Raw genomic sequence first — 17713 nt, 5'->3', positions numbered from 1 at the left:
AATTTCGGCATATAAGACGCTTCGAAATATAAGTCGCAGGGCAAGCCAAACTACAAAAAAACCGCGACTTATAGAATACGGTAGGCGTCCGGCCGGGGTGGTGGTGGAGGTGGTCACTTCCTATCTGATAGTTCCCGCCAAATTAGCTCCAAGCCCCTGGCACAAGGACCCCTGAATTAAGGGCATGGCTGTGCACAATACTATATGATAAAACATATGTAACTCTATTAATGTTCTGCAATCATGTAGGGCTTAGGTTTAATATTTGGGCCGGTGTGCAGTGAGTTGCTAACCCCCTGGTCGTGTTTCTTCTGTTTCAGGGGACCAGGGCGGATGTGATGGAGGAGCAGCTCAGCCAGTTGCTGAAGGAGCGCAGGTCTCTGGACAAAGAGACCCAGGCGCTGCGTAGCCAGCTGGCCAGAGCTCAGGAGAAGGTACGACCCTGAGCTCATTCAGCCTTCCTTAAGTTGAGATGCTTATATCCGACGTAAGGAGCTGTGGACGTTTGGGGATCGAACTCACGGCCCTGTCGGCGGGGGGTTGAGTACCGTAGACGCTACGCTATCCTGCAGCGCCTGAATCGTGTTGTTTTAAGTTGAACTTCTCAGCTTTTATTTTATCTCCTTGGGATTGAGTCTTCTCGGTCAAGTATAAAACTTTTTTCTATTTTTAGGTTGACCAAGAATATAATTAATTGTATTTTTTTAAAGGCTGATTTATTCAGAGGAACTCGTACACTTTGTCACATCTCTTCTCCTGGTCCTCCTCTCAACGTGTGTGTGTGTGTGTGTGTGTGTGTGTGTGTGTGTGTGTGTGTGTGTGTGTGTGTGTGTGTGTGTGTGTGTGTGTGTGTGTGTGTGTGTGTGTGTGTGTGTGTGTGTGTGTGTGTGTGTGTGTGTGTCAGGTGGAGACGCTGGACGGAGCGGTCCAGACCTCCACCCTCCAGGCCTCCCGTCTGAAGGCCGACCTGCGCTTCACCCAGCAGGAGGAGGACGCCCTCCGGCAGGAGGTGGTCTCCCTGCACAAGCAGCTGCAGAACGCCCACAACAAGGTCCGTGACCCACCAGGGCCCCTGAAGCCGAGACACAAGGTGGAATAAATGTTGGTTTTAAACAGGGTTTCATCACCACAACGTCGCCCAGAGGCCGGTGGATTCTAAGGTGAAACTGTTTGTGATTAAATATTTTAAAATGAACAGTTAGCATCACACAATGTTAGTGTTGATCCAATGTTCATCACACATTTAAAGGTCAATCACAGATTTACATTTACAATAAGTGCATTTTTCAGAAGAAAGAGAAACAATATATATATATCGCTGTCCGTACAGTAAGGAAGTTCATAGAACCAGGTGCGAAGCACTAATAATTGCTAGGTTAACCGATTCCCCGTCTACAACAAAGATAGCTAGCATAAGATGCTACACAATGCTATGTACTATTTTTAAGTGCCAGGATGTAAAACGTACAATAAGTGGGTAAGAGTGAGGTAACAGGGGAGGCATTGAAGAGTCGAGGTAAACTCTGAACAAGTGGCTCTTGGGTCCTCTGTGGAAGCTGGTGAGCGACTCTGCTGTCGTGATATTGGATGGGAGCTCGTTCCACCACCACCAAGAGATTGAGTTTCTGGGACTGAAGCTCACTGGACTGAGGCAATAGATCCTCCATAGATCCTCCATAGATCCTCCATAGATCCTGACCTCTCCCCTCCCTGGGTCCAGGTCCAGATCCTGGAGCTGGCCTACACTGGAGGGTTCCAGGAGCACCAGAAGCTGCACCGCGAGGAGCTGAGCCGGCTCCAGGAGCAGGAGGAGCAGCTGTTGAGGCAGGAGAACCAGAGGCTGCAGGTGGAGCTGCTCCACTGCAGGGGCGACCTGGGGCACCTCAGAGACAAGGTGAGCTCCTCAAGCAGGCATTCATTCATTCATTCATTCACGCATTCATTCATTCATTCATTTAGACCTGGGGCTCCTCAGAGACGAGGTGAGCTCCTCAGGCAGCCATTCACTCATTCATTCACACATTCATTCATTCATTTAGACCTGGGGCACCTGAGAGACAAGGTGACCTCCTCATGCAGAGATTCATTCATTCATTCGCACATTCATTCATCCATGCAGTCATTCATTTCTTTAGACCTTGGGCACCTCAGAGACGACGAGAGATCCTCATGCAGACCTTCATTCATTCATTCATTCATTTAGCAGAAGCCTTTATCCAGAGCATCTTAGAGTAAACCTGGTACACAGATAATATAACTTTATCGACAGACGCTTCTTATGCTGTCCAACTCAAAAGAGGGGGCCAATGGGCTCTTTACTGTACGAAGAGCCACTTGGTATAAAAACATCAGAGGTCTGGTCCTAAGCCCCTCCCTGTGGCTCCTGTCAGGTACGCCAGCTGGAGAGCTCCATGGTGTCCCTGAAGCAGAAGAACCAAGGGGGTCTGGTCACGGTCCTGGAGCAGGATAACTCCTCCCTGAAGAGGCAGCTGGAGGGGAAGAAGAACCTGAGCGAGGTGAACACCTCCACTACAGACAAGACATGCCCACACACCGACACGCCCATAGACACGCCCACACACAGACACGCCCATAGACTAAACACGCCCATAGACACGCCCACATCCACACAGACATGCCCACACTCAAGACAAGCCCACACACAGAAACGCCCATAGACGCTCCCACACACACAGACACGCCCATAGACACACCCACACAGACAGACACGCCCATAGACGCGCCCATACACACAGACACGCCCACACACAAGACACGCCCACCCACAAGACACGCCCACACAGTGAGGATAGTTTCGCCTTTTGTCTGTTGATTTCCTCGTGTGGAACATCTATTGAGTTATTCCTCAAATGTTGGTTTCAATCCATTACAGTTGTACTATTGTGCAGTGGGTATGTACATTTACATACATGAATGTTTTGCTGTGGTCAATTGATGTTTAAATCAATTGAATGGTTGTTTCAATCCATGATACCGGCAGTGTTGTGCAAGTTCAAAGTTGAGTTCACACTGTTCCACACTGGCCACCGGTACTATCGTATAGGGTGTGTATTACTGCCGTCATGTGAAGTCATCTGAGGGACGGTTGGTGATGTTCTCAGAGCTGTGGAGGAGAAGGAGAGTCTTACGGAGAGCTGGAGAGTCTCCGCCAAGAGAACGAGGTTCTGAAGGCCCAGACGGCCCGTCTGTCCACCCAGCTGATAGAGGTACGTACCCGGTACCCGTGATCCACCCAGGACAGGGATGTGGCTCCCTGTCCTGGGTTCACCACCCACCACTGACCCGCTCACCATTAGGGACTGGCCACAGCCCTGGTTTTCTTTAAGTCGAATACCGATTTATACTGCGGCTAGTGTCCCCATATCAATATTTAACTCAAGAGAATGTGTAAACGTGGACACCAAAAGTTTATCTTTGGAAGCTTTGGTGTTGGTATTTAATCAACTGCACAGTGGAAGGAAAGTGGAGCCTATCCTTAACGACAATAACACAAAAACATAACTGAAAAAAATTAAAATTAAAATGGGTGCAAATTTATAATATATATGCATGCATACATGCAAAACATTTTAAATCGGTGTTAAGGTGCTGGCCGGTTAAGGCTAGATCCCCATGTGTGTGAGTACTGGGGTGCTGATCCACCCCCCTGCTATCCTCCTCCTGTCCCCAGGCCTTCCAGGCCCAGCTGGTGGGTCTGCTGCCCGGGTCTCCTCACCGGGCTCAGAGAGGACCCCCCCGGGGGGAGGACCCCGACCACATGCAGGTACCCCCGGACGCTACCCTGTCTTCCTGTTAGCTCAAACCACGCGCACTAGTCGTGCGACTACATTTCTGCACCATACCGAGCACCTTTCTCATTTTCCCGTCGGTCATCTCTCAACCTCGGGTCTTGCGGAGGTTTGCCTCACATTCCCATCCTACTCCTCATACCACCTCTTTGGCATCACAGGTGTGTGTGTGTGTGTGTGTGTGTGTGTGTGTGTGTGTGTGTGTGTGTGTGTGTGTGTGTGTGTGTGTGTGTGTGTGTGTGTGTGTGTGTGTGTGTGTGTGTGTGTGTGTGTGTGTGTGTGTGTGTGTGTGTGTGTGGGGCTTGTTCCACAAAGTTTTGTTTTGGCTCCATGTGGGAGCGGGGGTGTGGCCTGATTTTCCCGCTCTTTCACGAGTCGGCGAATGGAGAGCGGCTTCTCATTTCATTTCCTTCTTCCCGGGGTAGTTGCGTGTCTCACCCCCCTTCATGCCACCTGTAGCACCACCCCCATCTGTCCCAGCTCATTAGCATAAGCTCATTAGCATTAGCTCATTAGCGTTAGCTCACCGGTGGCTAGCAGCACCCACTCCTGGTTCACTGTGGTGTCTTTACTCTAGCCGTTGTTGTCATGTCTGCATTAGCATCAGTGGTCCGGACGTACCGCGGTTTACCGTAGCATGGCAGCGGTCTGTTCGCGGACCGTTCGGGTGGACATTGTTTCTGTTTTCTGTGGCCGGTGGGGGAGGGCTGGAGACTCTCGGTGTAGTGAACCTACCTTCTCTCTTCAGGGGGTCTTGGTGGAGCAGCGGGCCGCTCACACCGACAGCTACCGGCGGATTGGTGGACTGTGACACCAGCGCATTGCCCCAGTGCTAACGCCACGCTACCGCCATGCTAACCCCTGCTAACGCTAACCTCTCACTCGCAAGACTGGCCGCATCTCCCCCTGCCCCCGCCTGATGGAGGCCAACGTTGGCTAGCTAGGGCTCTTTTTTTACACTTCCTGTCACATGGTTTGCCGGTTCGGAAGTCTACCGAGAAACCCCGCCTTGTCAATGGCACGAATGTGTAGTTGTATTTCACTGCTGCTAGGTGGCAGACAAACGCAGAGAAATGTTGTGTTTTTCCAAAGGAAGGATTTTAAACAACGCAGTGAATCAAAGGTCAAAGTTCGTCCGGGAGACCTGTCTTAACAAAATGCTGACCAGAATATGCTGCGTGTCTGCTTTTGGTAGTATTTGTATACTTGAATGTTTGTCTTTTTTAACTGATGACTTCTGGGAATGTTCCGTTATGCACTGGTACTGTTGATGTCAACGGTTAAGTCAGGGTGTCTTTCTTAAAGCCTAAATCTATCACGACCTTGGCCTGGAGGTCATTGGAAACTATCTTGCGTCTATCTCCAAACGCCTTCTTAACAATCAGCAATTCCAACCTGTTGATCTGGTCCTTAAACAATGTGTGTGAGATACTTTTCTTCCAACTAATAATGTCTAATCAGTGTTGTGTTGTTTCTGTCCGTCTATCCCTGTCACGTTTGGTTTTCTTCTGTCGGATTACTAAGCGTGGGATACAAGGGAGTATTTCACGAAGCGTTCACAAATGTTTGTTTATCTCTCCGTCGAAGAGATTTAAGGGCCGTTTTTCACGGCTCCTTAAAGCCTGCACTGCCGATTGAATCCAGTGGTCGGTTGGTTTTTAACCGAGTATGTCAAACCGTTAAAGCACAACTTTATGCGAGTGTCTCTCCTCTTTGTGTCGACGTGTCGGAGAACACACTCCACACCCGTCTCCTCAAAGATGGAGGCTGTGTGTTGTGTTGCGTGTTTTCCATTATTTGACTTAATGTGTTTTAATAACTCAAGGTTCTGTCGCACTACATTTCCATGTATTATTTATTTTATTTTAGTGTTCAATATTTAATTTTACTTATGATTTATTTATGAATTAAATTATTTTGTTTGCAGTGCTATCCAAATCAACGTAGTTCTCTTTTTATACTGTTTATCTAATGTATTTATTTTTTGAACCAAGTTATTTTATTATCGAATGCAGTATCCTCATCATAATTGTACTGGAATAACTTCTATGCCTGAACCAAATAAAGCATCTAGCTCGAATACAATTGGCCTTGCAGTGTGAAATTACTCATCTATTCCCAAACATGTTCAATCAAAATCAAGCTGTCTTTCAAACCGAATGATTGGATAATAGTTCCCACCCCCCCTTCCCCCCCCCCCCCCATATCAGGAAGAGAGGGAGAGGAAGATGAGGAAAATGGAGGAGCGAATGAGGGAGATTGAGCTGACTCTGCACAACGTGAAGCTCCTCCTCAGAGAAAAGGTGGCTCAACTAAAGGATCAGGTAAACCTTCTAACCTTACTAAAAACCTGGAGCCGGAAACCAGGTTCACGTTCATGGATGAGCTTTGTGTGTAGATGGTATTTGGTAGTCTTTTTATTGACCATATATTGTGTGCATATGTATTTATATATATAATGCTGTGTTTTATCTAGATATAGTGTGTAGATATACAATGCTGTTTTTAAGCTACATTGTGTAAGTATACAAAGCTGTTTATAGGCCACACACATTGTGTAAATATACAATGCCGTTTTTAAGCAACACGCATTGTGTAAATAAATATACAATGCTGTTTTTTTTTAATCTATATATTAATCTTTTCCCATGTCAAGCCCTTTGTATCTTCCTTTTGAAAAGTGCTCTAAAACCCAGAGTATAATAATGCCTCATGTACCACCTGGCTGAATGGGACCCTGTCTCTCTCCTCTCCCCTCTCCCCTCCTCTCCTCTCCCCCCCGTCTCCTCCAGCTCCGTAAGAACGGCCGGGCAGACGTGCTGATCCAGGACCTGTACGTGGAGAACGGCCACCTGCTGAAGGCCCTGAAGCACACAGAGCAGCAGCAGCACATGGTGGAGAAGAAGAACTACCTGCTGGAGCAGAAGATCTCCAGCCTGGGCAAGATCATGCGGGACCTAGGCCCCGCCCAGCCGTCCCCGGCCAGCTACCACTCCAAGTGCTCCTGAACCCGACCGCTCTCCTTCCGGTCAGGAAGGGGTGCTGAGGCGGCCATTTTGAGTGTCTTGTGCGTTGTCTGACACGTTTGGGGTCCTGACCCCTGGGTTAAGCACTTTAACTGAAGCTATCATGTAATATGTGGAAGTGTGTGCAGCCGTTGGACCACTAATAGAGAATGCCAATGAAGTGCTATACCTTTTTTTTTATATCCAGTATTATTGTTTTTTTTTTACATTTTTTTATTAACTTTTAAGAACATTGTTTGACTTTGCTTGAACTGCCAAAGCCATGAGCACATTATCGATGACAAACTGCCTCACATTAATCATCATCTTAATGTCTACTTTTCTTCTTCTTTTTCGTGTCATTTTTCGCGGTTTTGTGCCCGCCTGCCAACGTCATCCCAAAGCAGGGACCACCAGAATGTCATGCGGGAGCCCACCGGTTGGGGTCACTGTTTACCCAGAAGCCATCACGTTTGGCGCGGTATAAATAATGAGCAAAAGATTCTCTAAAAGGCGAAATAACTAGCATTTCTCATATGCAGTCTAGCGTTTTTCAAAGGAATGCAGTCTCTACAGGAAGGGCCCTATGGGTCAAGGGTCACGACCCCACCGTTTGAAAACCACGGTCTTAAATCTTGGTAGCATTTCCCTTTTCTTTACAAATTGTTTTCTCATGTGGTCACGCCTTGCATTTCTTCACCATTCAGGGCCAAATAGCTTCAAGCTGGTTGCCAACAAGAGATATGGCTTGGTTGGACCAAATCCAGCATATGTTTTTAATGTTTAAAAACGTGAACTCTTCTGAATGTGTAAACACTATTTATTTTCACTGAGAATAGGCTTCCTATTTGACCAAAGTGCACTTTCTAAGCTGTACAGTGTTATTTGTGCTACAGCATGTGTCCTATACTTTTAAGTATTTTTGTTCTTTCCGCCTGATAGATGAGACATTTGAAATATGTCAGCCTGTCTTCCCTGAGATAATATTGACACTAATATGAGAACAGACAAGAAAACCAGTTTGACATGTAAAATATGATGGAAGCCAAATATTCCTGTCATCTTTTGACTGTATGGAATAACTTAATGTTATGTGACATTTACTTTCAATGTTTGTCAGGGCGTAATTATGCCTATACAAACCGCATTGAAGGCCTGTTATTTTTCACGAATATATGGCCTTTGCCTGTATACATAGGACTATAATGGACTGAGTGTCTATATTTATGAAGAATGCACTAAAGGTAAATACAGGGGAGAAAATGTATTTCTGCAATAAATAATTTTGTCAAACAAATTGATTTGGCAGTCCTGTTTAATACATTGCATTCATGGTTTTGGATATTTCTTCAGCGGATATACTTTAACAGCATATAGTAGTGTATAGTTTTATTAACCCTGGCTAACACCAAATGCTTTATGTCTCAACAAAAAAAAAACACTTGGAGATGGAAATCCCATAACGAAGTCCTAGGCATACAGGGGCAGAGGCACTGCGGTCTCCCCGGCCGCATTGGGCCGGGCTGGGAGGAGGCGTTCCGGAGAGGGGGCCCGGGCAGGAGGCGTTCCGGAGAGGGGGCCCGGGCAGGAGGCGTTCCGGAGCGGAGGCTGGTGGAGGAGCGACGAGTCCAGTCGCCGAAGTTAGCTGGCTAACTTTAGCTGCTAGCTCATTTAAAGTAACAAAAATGTATTCCTTCCACTCTTTGCGGATCGAAGGGGATTTCTGCGAGGCTCGGGGAGTTTGTCGTGTCGACACAGCACCGCGTCGTTGATGTGTCCTACGCTTGAGTTATGCTTTCGCGAAAGAAAAGCAAAAACGAAGCGTCGAAACCAGCCGAGGTCCACGGGAAATACGTGAAGAAGGAAACGTCGCCGCTCCTGAGAAGTAAGCGCAACAAGTAGCCCCGCTAGCCGACGCTAGGCTAGCTCGGCAAACTCCACCGTAACTTAACATGAAAGTAGTACTTAAGGGATGTTCTGTTTTGTAAACGTCTAATTACGTTCAGGGCTGCATGACTCTTACTAAAAAGTAATGTTTCGTCATACTTTATTGAATTTATGTCACTTCAACCACCGCTCGATGCTAGCGTTGAAAGCTAAACCCCTCGCTCACTATTTATCATGGACCCAAGGTACAACAACATGCACACCAGACCGGCGGGGTGTGATCGCAGACAGAGTACCGGTCGAGCACATGCTGAATCGCTACAACTTGTATTTCTACGATACACGGGAGCCGTGCCAGGGAGTGTCATCCGAGTAGAGATGCTTTGTTGACTAAATAAACCCAGCTGGGACACCCGCTGGCAGGCGCGGCGGAGCGGTGTCATCGCTGGCTGAGGACCTGTGTGGAGGCAACATAGCAGCTATTTATTGTATGAAGTGTGGTTAGGTCAACAGCCTGAAGTAGAGGGTAGGACAGCGGTAGGCGCAATATAACTCAAGCGAAGTACAACGGATCTATTGACTGCTATTTTAAGTCAATTTTTTTGCACACTTTTTGTTTTAAAGTGAACTCAGATGGATTTCGTTAAGAAGCAGGTAGGGATCAGGGCGTCTTGCTCAAGGATTCTTCGAGGTAAGCTGTGAACGTTGTCATTTATGGATCAAACGCGTAGCTTTGTGGGGGAATCAAACACTTTGCCACCACTGCAAGCTAAACGCATGTCTCATCCTCACTGTGATTACTATCTCTAATGCACCGGTTGACTCGCTATTAAAACCTCCCTCCCCTTCGCAGATCTTATGCCCTCTTTTATTCGCCATGGACCCACCATTCCAAGACGCACGGAGGTCCCCATGCCGGAGGCGGGGCCGACGGTGTACACGGCCCCGCCCAGCAGGGAGCCCGCAGTGTCCCGCAACAAGAGCTTCCTCCGGCCCCCGGTCCAGAGGCCGCCCCACGAGGTGGCCCGCCGCGAGAGCCACCGGCTGTCGGCGCCCCCCTACCTCCCTCGCAGCCTGGGGGACCTCCCCCACGAGTACGCGGGCTCCGCCCAATCCTTCCTGACGGAGGTGACCCCCATGTCGGAGAACGGGGACCCCGGGCGCTACTATTTCCCCCCCCCGGCGGAACATTACTATGACAACCAGCAGCAGCGACAGCAGCCTCACCGGCTCCAGGAGCCCTTCCACGAGGACTATCGCTACTACGAACCCAACGAGCACAACTTCCAAAGACTGGCCCCGCTGCACACGCCCCCGGCCCCCACGAGACCCCCCGCTGGTAAGGGACGAACGTGAGAGGCGCGTGTGTTTTGGTCTGGGTGCTGACGGGTTCAAGGAGAGAGGTGACGCTCGTGGAGTACAGCTGTGCTGTACGGGGGTCAGGGGTTACGTCACGGTATGGAGAAAGCCCCGGGTTCAAACCTGGTCTTTCTCAGTGTGTCTTGTGTTCAGAGTTGGCGCACTAGTCTGGTGTTCACTTGGGCGGTTGATTCACTCCCGAGTGCGTACCCACGGGCAACGGTGAATGCCTTCCCTGAAAACGTCGGTCATAGCAATGGCACGGTTAGCTAATCCACATTAATCAATCATTTAACGTGAGTATCTTTTGCCCACTTTTGGGGAATTTTAATCAGATCATTTCAGTATAGTGAAGGTCCACACAGGGAGGGCTGGGGGGGGGGGGGGGGAAACAGGCACCAACACAGAGATAGATGTACAGTGAGGACAGACTTTCACGAACGAAGGAGGGGCCGAGTGACAGTGGTGTGGGGTCGGTTGTTATTCCGCAGCCGTATACTTAGTGGATTACCTCCTGTGGTGTATATGTTGACGGACGATCCCAGACCCGCCTACCACTTAGCCTGGACCCCTGTTTGGGCTGGACCTAAACAAGGGGGGGGGGGGGGTTCTTTAACCCTTTGTTGGCCCAGTCTCGGTGGCGTCTGGCAGGGCGCTCCTCCTCCCAGTCAAACGTGCTCAGCTCGGAGGATGGCGTCACGGCGTGTTGACTGAGGTACTTCAGGACCGCCAGGCGTCTAGGATGTTCACTCTCAGCTGACTGTGACGTCTAGCCCCTACCTGTTCTTGATGACCTCTCTCTGTATTCACGGTTAGACAGTGAAAACAGTTCAGCAAGAACGGGTAGGGGTTAGACAATGAACACAGAGACAGGTATTTAAGGACAGGTAGGGGCTAGAGTCTAACCCCAACCGGTTCTTGATGACCTGTCTCTGTATTCACTATCCAACCCCTACCTGCTCCTTAATGTCTCTGTTTTCACTGCAAGTCACATCGAATGTGGCATCTAAAGAGTAAATTCTGCATGACTTTCTGTCATTGAGCCTTGGGAGTGAATTTAGCTTCCTGGGAACAGCAGCCTAACCGCCACGACGACAAGCTAACATCCTCCTTCAAGTGTCTGTTGTCTGCTTCGACCAAACATAACAGTTTCCTGTTGTGAGCCGGAATGGTCTAGCACAAGGTTTTATCTTTGAGCCTGTCTAAAATATCAGTCGGGTCTACGTCGGTGTCCCATGATGTACCGTTTGATACAAATAGTGTTCTGTCCTTTCCCTCGTCTTTCTGCGGCCGTTTGCATGACCTCATCAGCGGCACTGTCAGCTCTGCTCGTCGCTCCGGGTCAGACTCCTGATTGGCCACCTCAATGGGGAGATTGCATCATGGACAGGACATCAGGGGAAATATGGCCGTGATGATGCTGCTGATGATGATAAAGTGGTGGAGGAGGAGGAGTGCATTCCATCCTTTCATTCAGCTCCGCGGAGAACCACGGTGGTTCTGTTGCTGTCGCCGCACCGCGGAATTTAGCAGCATTCCAGCGGCCATTTTGAAAGACAAACATATTTGTGTGTGTGTCGTCTCCCCCCCCCCCACTGCTCCACATAGTTCACTTGTCTTCTCTTAGGTCCTCATGTGTTTATTGTGTTATTTTGAACCCACTTCTGGCAGAGGTCGCACAAGACACACACACACACACACACACACACACACACACACACACACACACACACACACACACACACACACACACACACACACACACACACCAAGCTCTTAACGCTTCACATTCTTCACTGGCAGAATCCCAGAACCTGTTGCGTGACCTCACTATGCGTGTTGTGTGTGTGTACACACAACACGCATGCTACTCCAGCCACGTAGTATGCAAAACTTTCGAGTAGGCAGAGGTTTGCGGGTGTGTGTGAGGCGATGCTTGGCGTTTCGGAGCAACGGCATGTGTTCATCCTCATCCCCAGAGTGTTCACTCACTCATAAGACCAGAGTGTGTGGTCTCACATTCCAGGGAAGAACTATAGTACGAATTGTTTGTGTAAGAATAGTTTTAGACGGCAGGGCCAGGCGATAATCCATTATTATCATCAATCGTCCCTGAATAGCACCGTCATGACTGACAAGGACTTATCGTGAGAGACAGTGTTGCAATATGGACGACCTACAACGAGAACTTATGCTCTTAAAATTATAAAATATGAGGTTTGATCGCCAGCAAGGGGAAACCGAGTTCTAGTCATTTTAGTGTTCCCCTCACCTCAACTAGGCTGTTCACAATGGAATTTTGAATTCTTAGGCATATCGCAATATTCACCGACATCATGTTACATTCCCCATAAGTATCGTACAAGATGCTTGTTTTCATATGCCCCCCCCCTATGGTCTTTTGTGTGGAGCTAGATGATATCAGAGAGTGCATGTCTTGGTCATCCTCAGCAGAGACACACGAGACATCCACTCAAAGGGCTCAAGACCTGGTGTGGCCTCAAGTCCTGTCCCCTAATGTCCTGTGTCTCTGTGGCCTACGGTCCTGTAACCTCAGGCTCTGTGGCATCAGGTCTTTGTGGCTCTGTGGTGAGAGAGATCTGGAGCCATCGCAGCATTCACATGGCAGCTCTCTCTCCCTGCCTTGCATTCCCTGCTATTACTGCTGTTTGTACAGTTGGCCACTCTCAGAGACCCTGTTTTAAAATGGTGGACGCATTCTTGACCTATGCAGGACCTCTTCCCATACAGGATGTTGTTCAAAATATTCCCCAAAAGATATCTCTCTTCCCTCTCTACTTCGCACTCCGTCCGGTCTCTTTCGCTCCTCTCTTTCGCTGTCTCTTTCTTCATCTGTCGGTTTCTCTCTCTCCTCTCCTCTTTCTCTCTCTGTCTGTCTCTCCTCTCTTTCTCTGTGTGTCTCCTCTCTCCGTCTCTCTCCTCTACTCTTTCTCCATCTCTTTCTGTCTCTGTCTCTCTCTTTCTCTCTGTCTGTCTGTCTCTGTCTCTCTCTCTCGGTCTCTGTCTCTGTCTCTCTCTCTCGGTCTCGATCTCTTTCTGTCTCTCTCTCCGTCTCTGTAGAGTGCGTTTTCCATCGGTGAGAACTTGGGACAGTGTATTATATTATCAGTAGAAAAACCCTCGCATGTGCTTCCTCTGTCTCCAGAGAGCGCTCCACCGCTCTGCTGAGAACCAGACCCTCCACGACCATGTGATAACCACTCACCTCTGGGGAGAACCAGAACATGACCATGTGATAACCACTCACCTCTGGGGAGAACCAGACTGTACTTGACCATGTGATAACCCATGACCGTGTGATAGGACCATGTTATAACCTCTGTCTCCAGAATACGGCTCTCTGTCTCCAGAGAACGGCTCTCTGTCTCCAGAGAACGGCTCTCTGGCTCCAGAGAACGGCTCTCTGTCTCCAGAGAACGGCTCTCTGTCTCCAGAGAACGGCTCTCTGTCTCCAGAGAACGGCTCTCTGTCTCCAGAGAACGGCTCTCTGGCTCCAGAGAACGGCTCTCTGGCTCCAGAGAACGGCTCTCTGTCTCCAGAAAGCGCCCCGCTGGGAACCCGACTCTAACCGCTCTGTGTTCCCAGGCATCGGCCGCATCCAGGCCAAGTCCCTGGGGAACCTGTCCAGCCTGGCGGCCGACGACCTCCCCCTGCCGGGGGGCTGGAGCGTGGACTGGACCATCCGGGGCAGGAAGTACTACATCGACCACAACACCAACACCACCCATTGGAGCCACCCGCTGGAGCGTGAGGGCCTGCCGCCCGGCTGGGAGAAGGTGGAGTCGGCAGAGTTCGGCGTCTACTACGTGGACCACGTCAACAAGCGCGCCCAGTACCGGCACCCCTGTGCCCCCAGGTGATTGGCCGACGAGGGGCGGGGGGGGGGGGGTTTGGGGAGTGGTCTGTGGTGTTTCCTCTGTCTGTGTGTTTCGCTGTCTGTCCCCTGATTGGCCGACGAGGGGCAGGGGGGCGTGGTTTGTTGTGATGGTGATGTGGATGACGATGGGGGAGTTGTTTGTTTTGTTGTTTTGAGAGTCTTTACATATGGAATGAGTATGTAAATATCTAGAATGGGGGTTATTTTAGAATTTAGCATTTTATAACTTATTTGCCAATAATGGGATTTTTTTTTTCTTTTCTCTTTTACAACTTTACCGTTAAAGCCTGGAATTTTCCAAAATGTTAAACTCCCTTCCCTCTTCTTCCCTCCTCTCCTCCATCCCCCCCCCCCCCCCCCCCCCTCCTCAGCGTCCCGCGCTACGACCAGCCCCCCAAGCTGCCCCCCCCCGTGGTGTACCAGCCCCGCCCCGCTGAGAGGAGCCAGCCCGTCTTGGTGCCGGCCAACCCCTACCACACCGCCGAGATCCCCGACTGGCTGCAGGTCTACGCCCGCGCCCCCCTAAAGTCAGTACCCCCCCCCCCCCTCCCCCCTGCCACGTCAGCACCCACCAACACAGTCTCACTACAGGGCTGCGTCGCTATGTCACTCCGCTAGGTTACACATGTCAATCGTTGCGTTGCTACGTCGCGTCACTACGGCATGCCGCTACAATATTCTGTCGCTACGTCATGGCGCTACGACTGCCTCCACTTAGGAAGCACGGCAGCAAGGAAATGTTAACTTTTGTGGTGGTGGGTTTTTTTTGTTGATGATTTAGCGATTAATCGTGACATTGTGTGTCATTGTGGGGAGACACTGTTGTGTTTGAAGGTGCTACAGTTTTTCTCATGCGAGACGTGGCAAAACAACGTTTTCAGCAGCCTTGGTTACGATATATTTACTTTAATTCGGGATTTTGCACCCGAATTAGTCTGACACCTCACCCTAACTGCTCCAGACGAGCTGGCTGTCGCCTGGCATGGCTGTCACCGCCGTCGGGGTGTGAATGTGTGCATGAACAGGGGTGAATGTTAGGCAACATTGTTAAAGCACTTTGAATGGCCACTGGTTAGTTGAGCGCTGTATAAATGAACCAGGGCCCGACCGATTCATCGGCCTTCCGATTTAATCGGCCGATTATAGCCTTTTCGAAAATAATCAACATCTGCCAAAAAGACGCTGATTACAACAGATTATTATTATTTTTTTTTATTTTTTTTTTAGAAATGTTATTGCGCTCCTACTCGCCTTGCTAACTAATAACTTTAGCTGGAGTAAAAAAGAGGAGATTGAATTTTACCGTACAACATGAAAACACACTCGCTCAGGCAGCTGCGCGATCACCTCACCAATGTACACAAGACGCGTTTTTGGAGCATGTTGTGCCTGTTTTTCTTTAGGTCCCAGGCCATGTTAATTTGTTATACTGTAGACTCTAACGGTGAGACCATACTGCTCAGCACGCACGCACGTTTAGTCACTGCTCACGAGCGCAGCACATTGGGAGTTAGTTATTTATTTTACATTTTACATTACACTCATTTTTGACTGTAAATGTATTCTAAAACACTCAAAGGTTCTGCATTCAATTCACATATTCGTCAAAAGTGTTTAAAGTATATTTAAGGTAGCAAAAACTACGTTTTATAGGCTTTTTTTTGTTTTGTTTTTAATCTGCCGATTAAATCGTAATCGTAATTTTTCTCTGAAAATAATCGGCATCGGCAATCAAAAATCAATATCGGTCGGGCCCTAAAATGAACTCCATTTACCATCCACAAAGTTGCATGGCTTGACCGTGTGGCCCCCCGACCCGGCCCCCCAGGTACGACCACATCCTGAAGTGGGAGCTGTTCCAGCTGGGAGACCTGGACACCTACCAGGGCATGCTGAAGCTGCTCTTCATGAAGGAGCTGGAGCACATCGTCAAGAGCTACGAGGCGTACCGCCAGGCGCTGCTCTCCGAGGCCGACGCCCGCAAGCAGCAGCAGCAGTGGTACGCCCAGCACGCCGCCAACCAGGCCTTCATGGGGAACATGTGACCGGGGGGCTACCCCCCAGGGTGGGTGGGTGTGTGTGTGTGTGTGTGTGTGTGGAGGATGCACCCCTTTTGAGGCGGCTGGGGTTTGGGGGGGGGGGGGGGGGGAGTAGTCTGTGGGGTTTCTTCGGACATTGTGATTGGCTCCTGGTTGGTACTTCTACCAAACGCATCTGTGCCTTGGCCTGGTCCAATTAGAGAGAGACAAACAAATTCTCTCTCTCTCTCTTGCCTTGTCACTATCTCCTCTCTCTCTCTCTCTCTGCAACATTGGAAAAATGACAACACAGAGACCGTACCAAGATGAGGAAGAGGGGAGGAATACGGGCTGCGTCTTAAGACGGACGGAGGACAGAAGGAGGACTCTTGGTTCCTCCCTAAAAAATACTGTGGGAGGGCTTTGTTTTAACAGCAGCCGCTCTGCGATTGGGCGAGAGCTGGGCCACACTGACTTCTCATTGGTTGGGTCGAACCGCCTGCTCTTTTGAGTTGTTTTCCTACAGGAGAGAGAGAGGGGGCAGCTTCATTACATTAAACGTCTATGAATCATCGCTAATTAACGAATATTATTTTACTGTACATTCATTGTATATTGTAGCCTCCATAAACTGAAATGAAAATGATTGGTCGGTTCACGGCCAGCGAGAATGCTAATTTTTCTTATGTTTTTGTTATTATGGCTATATCCTTTATAATACAATCTGCCAAAAGCTTCACACATATTTAAGTTTTGATATGAAACACGTGTTTTGTTGAGAGACGCTGCTGTTGAGGGAGGAATGCCCTCTGCATCGCTGTACATCAGGAATATTAATCTAATGTGTATAAAATAAAACAGATAAGCTAACCTGCCTCCTCCATGTGACACCTTCAACCCCGTCTGTCTGTCTGTCGGTCTGTGTAAATGTATTTGCATTAAGTGGCTAATTCACTTTATTTTATGAATTCAAAAATCTAAAAAGATGTCTGTTGTTTCGGTACAACCCTCGCCCTCGTTCGACTAAACATAGTCAATATTGACCTGCACACAATACGAAGAAGCACACACAAACACAACGCACACATCTGCCGTAGCTAAGATGGACAATAATAACAAACCACTCCATCAGCTTTTTATTTTTTCATATTTATTTGGTCCAGCTTTATTGATCAAATCTCTGACGTTTGGCGACGCGTGTCCAGAGGAACGGTCTGGAACGGGTTGCTCAAGAGCCCCTTGAGTTGAACCCTTGACCAAGTGTGTGGTGGACGGAGGGGCCAGGGAGGGGGTGTGGGGGGAGGGAGATGGTGGGAGACCTTTTGGACACTTTTTTACACTCCCTCGCTCCCCCAAGTTGTCAAGAAAAAAGTGGTTCTGTTTAACGGTTTAAAACGAACGGCGTCGCCCCTCAAAGCACACAAGACCTGTTATTATCACGATGAATCAAGTTAATAAAACACTATACGACTTTGATATAATACCCATCTGTGTGTACATAGACCGTGTGTGTGTGTGTGTGTGCGTGTGTGTGGAGACAGACATCGACGTGTCGACTCCAGTGAGCCTGTGGTACAGTAGGACTCCGGAGCTGTGGGCGATGTTGGTTTATCGAGACACTGTGGAAGACTGGAGAGACAGCGCGTCCTAGTTTAGTTCACTTGGACCTGCTGTGGTAGAGAGACCATCCGCACAGAGAGAGGTGTGTTTGTGTGTGTGTCGGTGTTTGTGTGTGTG

At 49.0% G+C, this 17713-nt stretch overlaps 2 protein-coding genes across 5 annotated transcripts in view; both read left to right on the top strand.

The window, feature by feature from the left end:
* nin (ninein (GSK3B interacting protein)) overlaps positions 1-8171 on the top strand; it is a 34508-nt gene extending 26337 nt beyond the window's left edge. For 2 of the 4 annotated variants that reach the window (XM_056590786.1, XM_056590787.1), the window contains 7 exons: positions 321-434; positions 905-1051; positions 1721-1894; positions 2391-2516; positions 3123-3227; positions 3692-3784; positions 4558-5962. In XM_056590786.1, the coding sequence (XP_056446761.1) occupies positions 321-434; positions 905-1051; positions 1721-1894; positions 2391-2516; positions 3123-3227; positions 3692-3784; positions 4558-4620 (822 nt within the window). In that variant the 3' untranslated portion in view covers positions 4621-5962. Of the gene's footprint in view, positions 1-320; positions 435-904; positions 1052-1720; positions 1895-2390; positions 2517-3122; positions 3228-3691; positions 3785-4557; positions 5963-6019; positions 6134-6601 lie in introns of those variants that run through there. The other 2 variants (XM_056590784.1, XM_056590785.1) reach the window with 2 other exon arrangements.
* Positions 8172-8259: 88 nt separating this feature from the next.
* On the top strand, positions 8260-17248 carry sav1 (salvador family WW domain containing protein 1). The gene is made up of 5 exons (XM_056590863.1): positions 8260-8699; positions 9555-10040; positions 13667-13937; positions 14330-14485; positions 15787-17248. The coding sequence occupies exons 1-5, from the start codon at positions 8606-8608 to the stop codon at positions 16001-16003; spliced, it is 1224 nt and encodes a 407-aa protein (XP_056446838.1). The 5' UTR covers positions 8260-8605; the 3' UTR covers positions 16004-17248.
* The last annotated feature ends 465 nt before the right edge of the window (positions 17249-17713 follow it).

Source organism: Gadus chalcogrammus, chromosome 5, assembly GCF_026213295.1.
Source record: "Gadus chalcogrammus isolate NIFS_2021 chromosome 5, NIFS_Gcha_1.0, whole genome shotgun sequence".
In the NCBI taxonomy this organism is placed as follows: Eukaryota; Metazoa; Chordata; class Actinopteri; order Gadiformes; family Gadidae; genus Gadus; species Gadus chalcogrammus.
The sequence above is the reverse complement of the archived record's forward strand: the minus strand, read 5'-3'. Positions and strand labels throughout refer to the sequence as shown.